The 13,407-nt window shown below is 37.6% G+C and overlaps 2 protein-coding genes across 2 annotated transcripts in view; one reads left to right on the top strand and one right to left on the bottom strand.

Annotated features, from left to right (window-relative positions):
* Positions 1–8,115, bottom strand: part of zgc:63587 (uncharacterized protein LOC393431 homolog) — a 33,217-nt gene extending 25,102 nt beyond the window's left edge. The window contains exon 1 of the mRNA XM_038277231.1: positions 7,966–8,115. The gene's annotated coding sequence lies outside the window, so the exon portion shown is untranslated. The remainder of the gene's footprint in view (positions 1–7,965) is intronic.
* A 2,620-nt stretch (positions 8,116–10,735) lies between these two features.
* cldn5a (claudin 5a) lies at positions 10,736–12,293 on the top strand. Its single transcript, XM_038277230.1, has one exon. It carries the CDS (start codon positions 10,999–11,001, stop codon positions 11,644–11,646), a length of 648 nt encoding a protein of 215 aa, XP_038133158.1. The 5' UTR covers positions 10,736–10,998; the 3' UTR covers positions 11,647–12,293.
* The last annotated feature ends 1,114 nt before the right edge of the window (positions 12,294–13,407 follow it).

Genomic DNA, 13,407 nt, shown 5'->3' with positions numbered 1-13,407 from the left:
GAAATCTGAAAATTCATCATCCCTGTGGTAAAGACAATCCAGTCTAATGTTCTGAAGCTTGAACATTTGGACATACAAAAAGAAGAGTCAATAACTTTTTAGAATCTACTTAACATGTCAAAAACGTTAACTGTCTGGTGACAAAGGCAACTTTACCATTACACGAGTCATCTTTTTGGCATCACATAATCTGTATTGAGTATTCCCACTGAACTTCTCATAAATCAGTGAGCAGCAGATAAGCTGAAGGGCATTATTCCCGCCTTGGAACAAAGCGGTGGACACACCAACCAACTGACTCATAGCCTGGGGTAAGACCAGCCTAATCATTGGGTTCTAGCCTAAAAACACACATAATGCAATAATTAATGTGTTTTCTTTTCTAATGGACTTATGGGCTACTAAAAGCAGGCCACACAAGAGATTTCATGTGCATCAGACACATATACAAACTAAAGCGTTGTTCCTCCTTGGGCTCTGTGGGAACCGACATTGTCCGACAGCACATTAATTAAACTGTTCCAGTACCGCAACTGTAATCTCACTAAAGACAACACTGCAGGACAGACAAGCAGGAGGCACGCTTCAATAAGGCTTTCTTAATAATGGCCATTTAATTGTCCAGATTGCAGAACGGCTTAGACACAAATACACAGCTACCAACAGGTCATGCTTATGGGAGATTAAAATGTTTGGACCATAAAGGGGAAAATGCCAACCCGGTAAGGAGAAGCTCTTAGCTTCAATTATTTGTTTGAAAATTGGATTTCTAGTTGGTGAAATGCCATCAGTTTCAGAAAAGCTCTAAAAATAAACTGGAAACATTTAACTTCTCCAAATCTGGAGTCAAAGGCCCAGACATCACTCTTTCCGATTTAAAAATTCTGCTCTTAGGACAGCAGAACTACTTATTTAGCCTTTTGGTTTATTTTTTTTATTTATTTTTTTTAGTTCTTCACATTCAGTCTACCAAGTAAAAAGATAGACCACTCAATAGCAACTAAACCTCAGGGGCAATAATACTTTTCCATTTTGTCAATATGAGGGTTTTTTTGTTTTTTTACATTTTGAAATGTTCATAAGAACAAGAGGACAAATCCTCTGGTAGTTTTGTACAGGCACACAGATGGTTGCTCTAAGCACTGAGCAGTGTTTGTGGTGATGAGGTCACTGGAAAGGTCAGAGACCGGTGAAAGATCGGGACAGGGTTCTGTATCATTATTCGCCAACATTCCTTTGATATAAAGTTTTTGTCCGTCTGCACAAGTTGTTTTCTGTAGTAGGAGACAGCTGCAGATATAAGATTACAGCTGCCTAAGTCAAGTCCTCGTGCCTGAAGTGCACAACAGTTGGTAAAGACTGGAGGTGAAAGTCACGCTTTCATAAGGCCAAAAACACAAGCAAAGATTAATGATAATTCCTCAATGGTGGCCTGCTGCCACATCTAAGACAAATAATACAGACACTTGATCGTTTCCCACTGGCATTGTCAAGCTGTCTGAAAGGGAAATTTATTATTGCGCCAATGTTTCAAACAATAAAAAGCATTTGGTCTGTATATGACTTGTAAATGTAGCAAAAATTTGAGGTACCAGGTAGTTGTTTTGCCTGGCCATGCTTGATTAGCAAATAATTCCATTCTACAGCGTATTTCATCTGTTTGCTTGGCTGGCTTGTTTTGTTGGTTGTGGTGCTGACTTCGGTACATGGGTTTGGTTGTCATGTGAGGGATTGTGGTATGAGCAGGTGTAGGTACCAAATCTGCTTGGGTGGTCAGATCTGCTAGGGCCCTGAGTATGCCAGTGACGTTACACTACATGATTGGCTGAACATTGCCACATGATGTAAAATATTGTGGTTGCAGGCAGCGTCCAGGTGAGAGACGGAAGCATCTGTAGCATTAGCGTGTCAAGCTAGACAATGTTTCAAATTTGAAATAAATCAATGAAAGCTGTAATATCATTATGCATTTTTTGAGAAACAACAGCAAATAACAGAAGTAGAAAAGTTGCATCAAAAAATACTGCAAAAATACTGCACAAAATCAGTGCAATGCAATACCTCGGCTTCAGACGTACCCGCCCCCTCCACAGACGCTCCGCTGCTCCTCTCCCAAATTGTAGGTGACCGCAAACAGTGCCGCAGACAGGAGGTCGGCTTGTTTTGTTTTTATGACCGAAATTGCAGAAAACAACTCGTGAAGTTTGACCCGCTAGAAGAGTGAGGTGTGCGAAAACGCTGGGACCCTTTCTCCATTCTTTTTGGCCCTCATGTCCTTCCATCGTCAGACTAAACTCGCCCCCACTTCCTCACCGCCTCGGCCGTATCTAGACCCACAGTGTGTAGCACAGACCATGCTTCAATATTGAGCATAAATCAAAAATGTCTGCTTTAAGAGTATAACCAGGAAGCGAGGTAGGAGGGTAAAATAGGTTTAGCGCCACCGCAGCACGTGAGGAGAATTACGTCCAGGAGCAAATGGATAAAAATAGACCGGAGGAAAAAAAAAACATGAATCGATTATCTTGCGGATGTATCGATGCATCAGATCATCAGCTGTTGGAGCGATGCATCGATACAAAACGATTATTATTTACACCCCTACTGTTTATGGTGAACAAAGTAAATGTTAGACTATGCTATAAAGTTGGGAGAGCTTTGTAACACTGTGGCTAGCTGTTCTCAGTAGCTAACAGGTTAGCCTCTTTTAGAGGGGTTGGTTAGCCACATTACGCTACACTACTGTTAACTTTGTGTCAACAACAACCGTTCATTTTCTACTTGTAAAATAACTGTTTTGTCTAAAATCTCTACGAAAGAGTGAGATATTCAATTTGCCCTTCCTGGCCTCAGATCTTTATAAAAAGAATAAAAAGTTAAGAGTTCTTTTGTCAGCTTGTTAAATGGCAGAGCTCAGTCTGTCTTAGAAAGCAGTACTTTCCTTCAAGACTTAGAATGATTGTTTTCTACTTTCGGCTCCTTTAGATCGCCAATGAAATGTAAAATAATAGCAAACATAGGTAATAATATGTTAAGACTCCAAAAGAGATTTGATCCTTAAGAAATGGTTGCAATACAGTTTGTCCGAGTGGAGCTGCCATATGTTGACAACATAAGAAGGGGCAAGGCCCAAAAAAGGTCTGACCACCTGAGCAGATCTGGAACCTACATAGGGTTTGCTTAGGTTAAAGCGGTTGTATGGCTCTGATCACGGCCGGGGATTGGACAGGCAGCCCCTCTTTACCCTGATGAAGGCAATTACATCCCAGATCTGGAAGCTAGTCACAATCTGGGTTATCGGCACCTAAACCTGGGTGTATGTGTGGGGAGTGTCATCATAGACATTATATACGTAGACACCTCTTTGGATGCTGGTCAACGTGCCTAATCAAACTGAAATGTAATATTAAATAGGGCCGCAACTAACGATTATTTTAAAAATCAATGAATCGGCCGATTATTGTTTCGATTAATCGATGAATCGGACAAAAAATATTTTTTATATTAACCTCTTTATTCCAAAATAAACATTTTAGACAGAACAAGCAAGCACACAAGTACAGGTTGCTCATTAACTGTACTGGTGCAATATGAAAAATAAATGTTTGTGTTAAAACTACGCAAACTTACATAAGAAATGTAGCTGTACATCCACAAAATATAGGGTACTTTGTTTCATAAAGCGCAAAAAAAAGACATTTTTGTTTTTTAAAGCCCCTAAGGGGTTCAACAAATTCGTTTTTTTTAGACTAGAAGGGTTCTGCCTTTTAAGACAGGAAAGTATAGCAGTTAAAGTTGCTACTTGAGAAAATACTCAACCATAGAGATAAAAATAGCCCTGTGATTCAAATTATAAATTGTATTTGGAATAAAAATGAGAGAACTAGGGGTGGTAAAAAACACATCCTCCAAAGACAGATATTTACATGGAAATGTGGCAGATAATTAATTGACATATTACTGATCTTGCTGGATTTTATTCTGCTTTACTTCCATAAATTGCAGATCTTCTTTACTTTATCGCATTAATCGCGCGACACAACTAATCGATGATAAAATTCGTTGCCAACGCTTTTAAAAATCGATTATTATCGATTTTATCGATTTGTTGTTGCAGCCCTAATATTAAATTTGTTTTGGTCTTTTAAGGGGTTGTGACGTATAAGAGATTATTTTAATATTATGTTCAAAAATAGACCTAAGGCGCCTCCTATTTATTGACAACAGCTGTCTGAACTGTGGTCCGATCCAAGATGGCTGCCCCGCTGCCAACAACGTGCAATGAGATGTCTATGTATATAATATCTATGAGTGTCAATAGGTTGAGTGTACAGTTCTAAGTGTCATGGGATGGGAACATCCAACTGAGACAGTTTCCTGTTTCTTTGCCAGTTTGGGTCTTAATCTGCACCCTCTCCTGCATCATCTCAGGTCTCAAATAACATAAACACATATATGCACACTTCATTGAGTAAATATAACACTGTTTACATTTTAGCCACTAGGAGCACTTAAACTGTATTTGTCATTTGTCACCCATGAAAACAACTGAAAACTCTCCACTGTGGCAAACTTAAAGTCTCCCTCTGCATTTTGGATTTGGACCAGCAGAATGAGAAGTCAAGGAGTCAGTTATAAAGACAAGGCGACATTAAACCCTTTAGATTAAATCCTACATTAGAGAACCAAATATATGTCTGCTCAGTATACGTGACATATCTGTTGTTTTGGAAAACAAAAAGTTTTAGCTTTCATTTTTAAGGGTTCAGACAGCCATAAAGCCGCTCTCTGGGTAACATGACTTGAATAGTGACAAAGATATTTGCTGACCAGAAAAATCTTCTCAAAATAAGCTAATACTTGGTGTAAAAGCTAAGCAGTGTTGCTTTGAGAGGGCAATGCTGTGAGAATAGAATTTGATTTTCTTTTTATGCTTTTACTACTTTAAATTTAAATTTTGCAATAATGTTCCATTTCTAATTTTCAAAGTGTTTTTACCAAAAGCATCGCTTTGAAAAAAATAATAAATCATAAAAATTTTTTTACTAAAATAGTATGTAAAACCCTAAATGGGTTTGGCTTTAGGAAGGGAGAAGGGGAATTAATGAGGAGTACACAGAAGCAACTGAGGTCAAGATAAGAGGAAACGAGTAGGCATACAGGAAGAGAGTGTGGGGGGGAAATAAACTCAATTTATGACATTTAATTTTCCTTTGGGATCAATAAAGCCTTTTTAAAAGGAATTTAATTTTATATTCACTTTCTTTTTCAACTAACAAAGTTTCTTTTACTTTTATCTCACTAAATCCAATTATAACCACAACTGATATACACATTGTATTATATGAAAAAAATTAGCATAATTTTTAGATAATCAAAAAATATTTTGAAAATGTGTTTTAGAAACAGTAATTGCATTTGATTAACATGCAGAACATGCCACTGCAAAGTGAAAAATGATGACCGAAGAGGCTTCTTCTCCTCTACATAATAATTATGTTCAAAAACTATGAAGCTAAATCTGTGCAAGCTTGTATTGAAATCAATTGTGAGAATTGGCAGTGAAAAAAATCTATGTATTGAAAATGTAATTGTGAAGAATGGAAACATTGAAACTTTACATTTTGAAAATTAAAATTCCCTCTAAAAAAGTATAGTGGCAAAACAAAAGTATAGCGGTATTCACTGTTTAGAGGTTATACAGGTCCCCAAAGTTGTTTGAATGCAGTGGCGGTTCTAGACTACATTTTCCAGGTGAGCCCGGTGCTCTTAATGGAGGCACAGAAAAAAAACAACACACAAAAAACGAAATACAAAAAGTGAGCCAAAAAGCCATAGTTGTGGACTCCTTGTCTAAAAGATCAAAACTGCTGTTGTATCTTAATATGGTTGAATCTTTAAGGTTACTACAACTTTTAAATAATTGTTAAAATAAATCGTAAAGCTGAATAATTAAATTTATCTAAGTGAACAATCAGTCAGACTGTACAAAAAGTGTCCATCCAGGTTCTAATCTTGTTTTGATACACTAATGCTGCGCTCACACTGGGCACATTATAGGAATCAAAACATTGCAAAAGCAGAAATCTGGACTCTGGGTCAGATGCTGGATCAAAGTGTGGTCAAGTTGCTTTTGACACTTCAACGCTCTGGATGCTCAGGGCTCTGTTTGCTTAACTACCCTGTTCTGTAGCTTCAAGCTAGAGAGCAGCTTGCTTTTATTTATCTTATGATTTGGAAAAATAGTTTTAACAGATTTTTAAAGAAGAAAGTCCACCCCCAAATATAATCTGTGCAGTAAGTTCATCAGGATTATGATCCCACTAAAATATGCAGTGCAATGTGTAGCAATAATGATCAGAGCTCTCTCTTTTCCTTCTACATAACAATCCATTCTTCTGGCTTTTATTTTTCAACCTTTGTAGTTTAATATTTATTCATTTATTATTTATAAATTTTTCATATGCAGAAGCAATGACAGCTTGCAGGTAGTGTCTGTCTCCCCCCAAAAAACTCCTGGATCAGCTTTTCCGATGGCCGGAGTCCAGTGGCAAAAGCTCAATTTACTGAACTTCAGCGTTTAAAGTTTGGATGCTCGGACAACAGAACACTTGGACATACCAGTGTTCTGGTCTCAATGCTGTCCTCCATAGACTTTGCATGTAAACCAGCCTCGGTGTGAATGCAGTATAAGCAAGAGCAGACCGTTAGATTGTTGATCTTCTTTTGAGAGGATTTTACTGACAATTACTGCAAAAATCTGCCAATGCAGTGAGACAATTGCATTTTTAAGACTTCTTGAAATCATGATGTAAAAAAAATATATATATATTTTTTTTTTTTTTTTTTACACAGCAAAACATTTTTTTTTAAGTAAAAGATTCTTAAAATAAGCATATCTGCCCTTGAGGTAAGCAGGTAAATAAGATGATCTGCCAAAGGAGTGAGAATATTTTGCCCTTGAAATAAGCTCACTATATATTGTCCACTTGTAATAAGATAATTAAGTCGTTTTTTTCTCATTTTAAATGTAAAGCATCTGATTTTATTAGCGGGTTGTCTCATCTTCCTACTAAACTAAAGGGAATTACATCTGTTGAAAGAAGTTTTTGTGGTCTATGCTTTTGTTACAGGGGCCATACAAGAGGCCAGGACAAGTCCACTATGGACGCTGGCCCAGTTGGCCCCCCATCTAGGACTGTCTATGTTTGCATGACAGAAGGTATAGGCACATCACTGTGTGCGACACATGAAAAAGCACACACCTTCATATTTCTTATGTTTGAAAATGGAGAGCTTTTGCCTTTTTTCACATTTGTGAAACCTTTGTCTTATTTCCTTACAAAACTTTTATTATTGTTAAAGGAATAGGATCGAGGAACAAATCGGCCTAAAGAATTGGCCCCTAAAAGAAAGAAAATCAGCAGCACATAGCAGGGAATGGTGTGACTCATAAAATTATTGGTAACAGTCTTAAAACAGTTTGTACTGGTGGATCTCTAAATCTAAACAATCAAAAAGTGAATACACTATTTGAAAAATCCAAATAAAGTGTTTGGGGCTCGTGTAAAGTGATGAGGATGTCATAAAATTAAGTGTAAATCCTCTTAAAACGTTTGAGGGCCTTAAGAGTCTGTAACAGTGGTGTCCACCACACCCAGTTTGTCTCAATCCACCAACTGGGACAAGGACACCGTCAAACAACAAAGCAAATGATAATATTGCTATCTAAGATTTTAACACAGTGTTTAATAAAATATTTATAAAAAGATTTTATCTGTAAAACTAAAATGAACCTTTGCTAACATAACATGCCAAACTTTAGCATTCAACAGTTGTTGCCGCCACCGGTGTCGTGTGGTCAACTGGTTTCCATAAAGTCCCCAGCGAGCCACTTTTAACAAACTCTAAGTCCAACAAAGTTTTTACATTTTAATTACTTTTTACGGGCACCCAGCGTCTTACCTGTGCGTTATAATGAGGTATGGGATATCAGCGGAGCCTTTACGCTGTAGCTACTGTCCCAGCCCAGGAAGGGGAACCCGGAAACTGCTTCCCTGATTCCGCCCTCCTGAAACCAGCTGTTGGTTAACGCTGACCCGCGGCGCTACTGTCGCCATTACGGCTCAACAGGCGGGGCTGCGGCCGTTAGAGGCCCGGACTGTTAGAGCCAATATGGCGGTTCAAGCATTGTAGTGTGTGTTTTTACAGCCTCAAGTTTTGAAGCATGGCAAGGTTAGCCTCTGTAAGTGAACTAATTAAAAGAAAATAAATCTCCAGTTTAAGGGGAAACAAAGTCCTGCTTTTGAGACTTCAGACTGCACATTTAAACCAGGGATTTATTTCCAAAAAACACACCCAACTTCAGAACCTAAGACTAAAGTTACCTAATATATTTTTAAAAGACCTTTCCCCCAATTTACAAATTTAACTAAGCTTTTGCTTTATGTTAAGATTTTGAAATAATTTTTTGTAACAGTATGTTATAGCATTCCTTCATAGAGCCTCGGTTGGTTACAAATATTTTACAGTTTAAACAAAAAAATGGATAGCAGTTTCCAATCCATACATCAACATCAATAAAACTTTTGCTTTATTTATTATTTATTCAAAATGAAACATTTATTTAGTAGACAGCCAGTTTGTAAATTAATTTGTTGGTTTGGTTTATCCATCAATGCACATATTCAATATATTTTAGTCAGCATATAATGTATTCAATTATTCTCATGATTTACTCTCTATTTTATTCTGCATGTTTAAACCAATTTTTGATAGACTTTACAGTTTAAATCTATCTATCTATCTATCTATCTATCTATCTATCTATCTATCTATCTATCTATCTATCTATCTATCTATCTATCTATCTATCTATCTATCTATCTATCTCTTCAATATTGAAAATACACCAGGAAGTAAAGGAATCTGAAATAGACATATAATGTAATTTTCTTCTATTGCAGTCTACAAATATGTAAAATTACTTATTTTTTTATATATTGTTTCACCTGATAGTTAAAGGCACTACAGTATGCACATCCAAGTTTGCAATAAGATTCTTATTATCAATGCCTATCTTTAACAAAAGAATACTGTCGCATATTTAATTCCTCATACATTATTGAAAAAAGCCCCACATTTCTTTACACGTTGTCGAAGTGATTTCAGCAGTTTTGCTTATTTTATTTCAGTCTTTTATTTTATAAACATATTAACAGCAATGTAAGAACATCAACAAACAACAAGTAAAACAGATATATAAAAATAGATTTAATTGTACAAAAACAGATATGATACAATTCAATTGACAATAAAATATTAGGGATGCACCGATCCACTTTTTCAGCTCCGATATGATACAGATATTTGAAGTTTAATGTTGGCCGATACTGATCTGATACCGATACCAAAAACAGCACTGAAGTATTAACTAAAAAAATGTTTTATTGTGTAAAAAAAAAAAAAAAACTGGAATCATTCTTCTGTGCATATGATTTGATTTCCCTTTTCTTTAATAAAATAGGAAACAACCCAAATATAAATGTTATGACTCATTTATTTAACAACTGTGCACAAAATCTTAAACCATAAGTTCTCTGAGTTGGTGAGCAAAAAAGTGTAATTATCATTATCAAGTATCATCTGTGATTTTTTTGGCCTGTATACTGTTACATGGAAAAAAATGTCACTTCTTTCCTTTGCTTCGATCAAAGTTAGCTGCTTCCCGCTGCTTCCTTTTTGTTTGCCGAGTCCAACAATCTTAGCATGTTCCATGCTATGAAACTTCTGGAGGTGTTTCATTAAGTTGGTCGTGTTTTAGTTTTAAGATTTAACACCGCCCCTTGAAACATTTTTCCCAAAAATAGTGCACGCCATTGGGCTAGTAGGCTGAGAGTGCGTGGAAAAACCTCCACACCGCAGATCCTTTTGCTCACTCCATCATAAAAAATATAGTCGTGTTGTGTTGTTGCGCTGCCATACCACAGCAGAGCATATCATAGAGTTAGAATGTATACATCTGCCCCTACATCGAGTCAATTGTCACTGATACTGATCTAGTTTTTTTCTTTATATCTGGACCAATACCGATAAAAAATTTTGGATCGGTGCATCCACAATATTTATTATGTATTTAAATTATGAAATTGAAAAGTTACCCTTGGTTTAAAATGTTTCGAAGTTAAATACAAATATAAAGTACAAATTTGAAATAATATAAGTAAACATATACAAGAGTACTATCTATCTATCTATCTATCTATCTATCTATCTATCTATCTATCTATCTATCTATCTATCTATCTATCTACCTATCTATCTATCTATCTATCTATCTATCTATCTATCTATCTATCTATCTATCTATCTATCTATCTATCTATCTGAGAGAACACTTGTTATTCGTTACACAATTTATTTTAGCTGTATTTCACTCTTAATATTAGCAAACTCTTGAAATTTTCTTCAGTGTATTGCATGTATACATAGATATGAAGAGTTAAACTTGTGCGCCTGAAAAAAAAAAAAAAAAAGGTTAGGCAAGTGTTTCAACGTTTTGAAGAAAAAATGAAACTTCCCCAAAGCCTGACTCCCCCTCCTCCTGAAAGCCCCTCACCCTTCTATTTGCTGGAAATAACTGTTCAATCGCACAATGAGCTCTGGAGCACTCTATTCAGCCGCTCAACTTCCTCAGGTTCTCATTGGTCCCCAGAGGATGCGGCCGTAGCGGATTGGATGAAAGTTTATAGTTGAGTTTTCACACCCCCACCTCGCAGATATCCGTGGCCCGGTGCTCCTGTGTTTCCAGTTGTTTTCAAATCCAATCACCAACAAAGAGACTCTCAGCAACGGTCTGATTTCAAGGTGAAAATAGTGACTGATGCACAACTGACGCGGCGGCTACCAGATATAAAGGAGATACTCTTCACATCTTGCTGGAAAAAAGCGGAGAGTTTGAACACTTTTTCTTTTTAAGGACAGAAAAGGAGAGTTAAAATGGTGTCGGCCGGACTGGAGATCGTGGGGCTTTCCATGTGCGTTATTGGCTCGCTCCTAGTCATGGTTGCGTGCGGGCTTCCCATGTGGAAGGTGACAGCTTTCATCGAGGCCAACATCGTGGTGGCGCAGACCATCTGGGACGGCCTGTGGATGACGTGCGTGGTGCAAAGCACCGGCCAGATGCAGTGCAAGGTGCACGACTCCGTCCTAGCCCTCACCCACGATTTACAGGCGGCCAGAGCGCTCACCGTCATCTCCGCGGTGCTGGGGGTGCTGGGTCTCATGGTGGTGATCGCGGGGGCACAGTGCACCAATTGCCTCCGCACAGAGTACGTGAAAGCTCGTGTGGTGAACGCCGGAGGGATCATCTACATCATCAGTGGCCTGTTTGTGCTGGTTCCTCTATGCTGGATGGCCAACAACATCATTTCGGACTTCTATAACCCGCAGGTGCCTTCATCCAAAAAGAGGGAGATCGGCGCTGCGCTCTACATCGGCTGGGCGGCCACTGCGCTGCTGCTCATCGGAGGAACGCTTCTGTGCTGCTCCTGTCCGTCCAGCGGGAACACGGGATACTCTGTGAAATATGCACCAACCAAGAGAGCCTCGCAGAACGGGGACTATGACAAGAGGAATTATGTGTAGCTGCGCGCTTTGCTTGGTGCGGACGGTGCGTAAAAGTGACTTGCCGCTTTCAAAACTGTTTTTTTTCTTCTTTTTTACACGGACTTTGTTTTTGCACCTCCAACGTTTTTATGTAAAAATTGAACTTTGAAGCATCTCTGATCCTTGGACCATATTTTTACACACTTTTTGGGTCTCCTGGAGTTGCGCGTTTGTTGTTTTTTTCTGTTCCGTTGTTATTATAAGACTATTAGCTAAAAGTGGCAACTTACCGCAAAAAAAGTATCTTTGTTTGGTGCCAGCTTTTGTAAATTGTCAGAAATAATTCGTTTTGGATTTATTAACTCCCCCCACGACCCGTTTTGATTCAGTCTCTTAAAGGAAAATGCAGCGTTCTTTGTCCTCAGTGCATTGTCAGCACATTGCTGTACAGTAGCAGGCCAGTTTGTTTTTGTTAATGGTAAGAGCATTTTCTCATTTAAAAACCAATCATCTTAAAAAACAAAACAAAAGCAACATCAAAAATATGAGTGTTTTATTTTTTTATCTATTGCTTTAATGATTTTATTTGGTCATTTAAGCTTTTCCCCCGTTCCTTTTCCCCCTTTCAGAGGGACAGATTTCTTAACATTGGATTGATATCCTGTGCATATTTACAATATTTCAAACTATGATCAAAAAGAAAACAGGTCCCTTACAGAAGTGATCATTGTTTTTTTAGATGTTATTTACAATGTAAACAGTATGTTTACATAAAAACAAAATGTACAGTCTACCTTAAATAAATGTTTCTCTTTCTGTTTATTTTTGTTTTATTATATGTTTTTGTGACGAAGAAAAGCGTAGATAGCACCTTTGAGGTAAATAAATGAAACAGCGCCTCCCATATATATATATATATATATATGTATATACATGTCAACTACTTGGAAACAGTGCCCAATAAGCATTAAGACTTATACGTGAAGTATATTAAAGCCCCTTTGAATCTTACAATCTTAGACGACTTTTTTCTGGATTTGGGAATCACACTGGACTTCATTATTTGGCTTCTCAAAGCACCTTCAAAGTTCTTTCACAGTAGAAAACCATGTTTTGGGTAATTCTTTTGCATAACTTCCCCATTTTTTTGGTGTTTGATGTCATGTTTCATCATTTGTGTGTATAAAGATGTAATTCTTTGTCATTGTTTGATTAAACAGAATATATTGTTGAAAACCTCTAGTTTTAGAGTGTGTTATTAAAAACAAACTACATATAGAGCTGATAAATGGGGGGGTTCTCAGCTTGTGCGTGCTGATCCCACCACCTATCCATAAAACAACCCCCACGACGGGAGAAAGTATTTTGATTATCCACAGAAATCCAGATGACAATGGCCATTCAGCCAGAGTGGGGCTCCACTGTTCAGCTCACAATACTGCCCCCCCACCCCACCCCATTTGAGACCACCACCACCACTCTTCGGCCCCTGTCACTAAAAAGGCGTTCAAATTAAAGCTCCTTGTATCATTCATCCATAAGGCATCGGTATAATCTCACTCCCACTGAATAAGATACATATCTTCATCAAAGGTATAGGTCATCTGATAGGTTGGGTCGGTAGCAAAAATATAGGTCACGGGGTTAGAGCACTATTTCAGCTAGAGCAAAGGAAAAAAAACAAAGATTTTCTGAGCCAGTTAGTAACAACATTGTGATCCAAAACTGTGACTGGATTAAAAGGGCTTATCCATACTTGTTTTGCCTGTAGACTTAAGAATCTTAACAAGTCATATGCCC

Source organism: Cyprinodon tularosa, unplaced genomic scaffold, assembly GCF_016077235.1.
Source record: "Cyprinodon tularosa strain WSP-4 unplaced genomic scaffold, ASM1607723v1 ctg130, whole genome shotgun sequence".
NCBI classification, from domain to species: domain Eukaryota; kingdom Metazoa; phylum Chordata; class Actinopteri; order Cyprinodontiformes; family Cyprinodontidae; genus Cyprinodon; species Cyprinodon tularosa.
The sequence above is the reverse complement of the archived record's forward strand: the minus strand, read 5'-3'. Positions and strand labels throughout refer to the sequence as shown.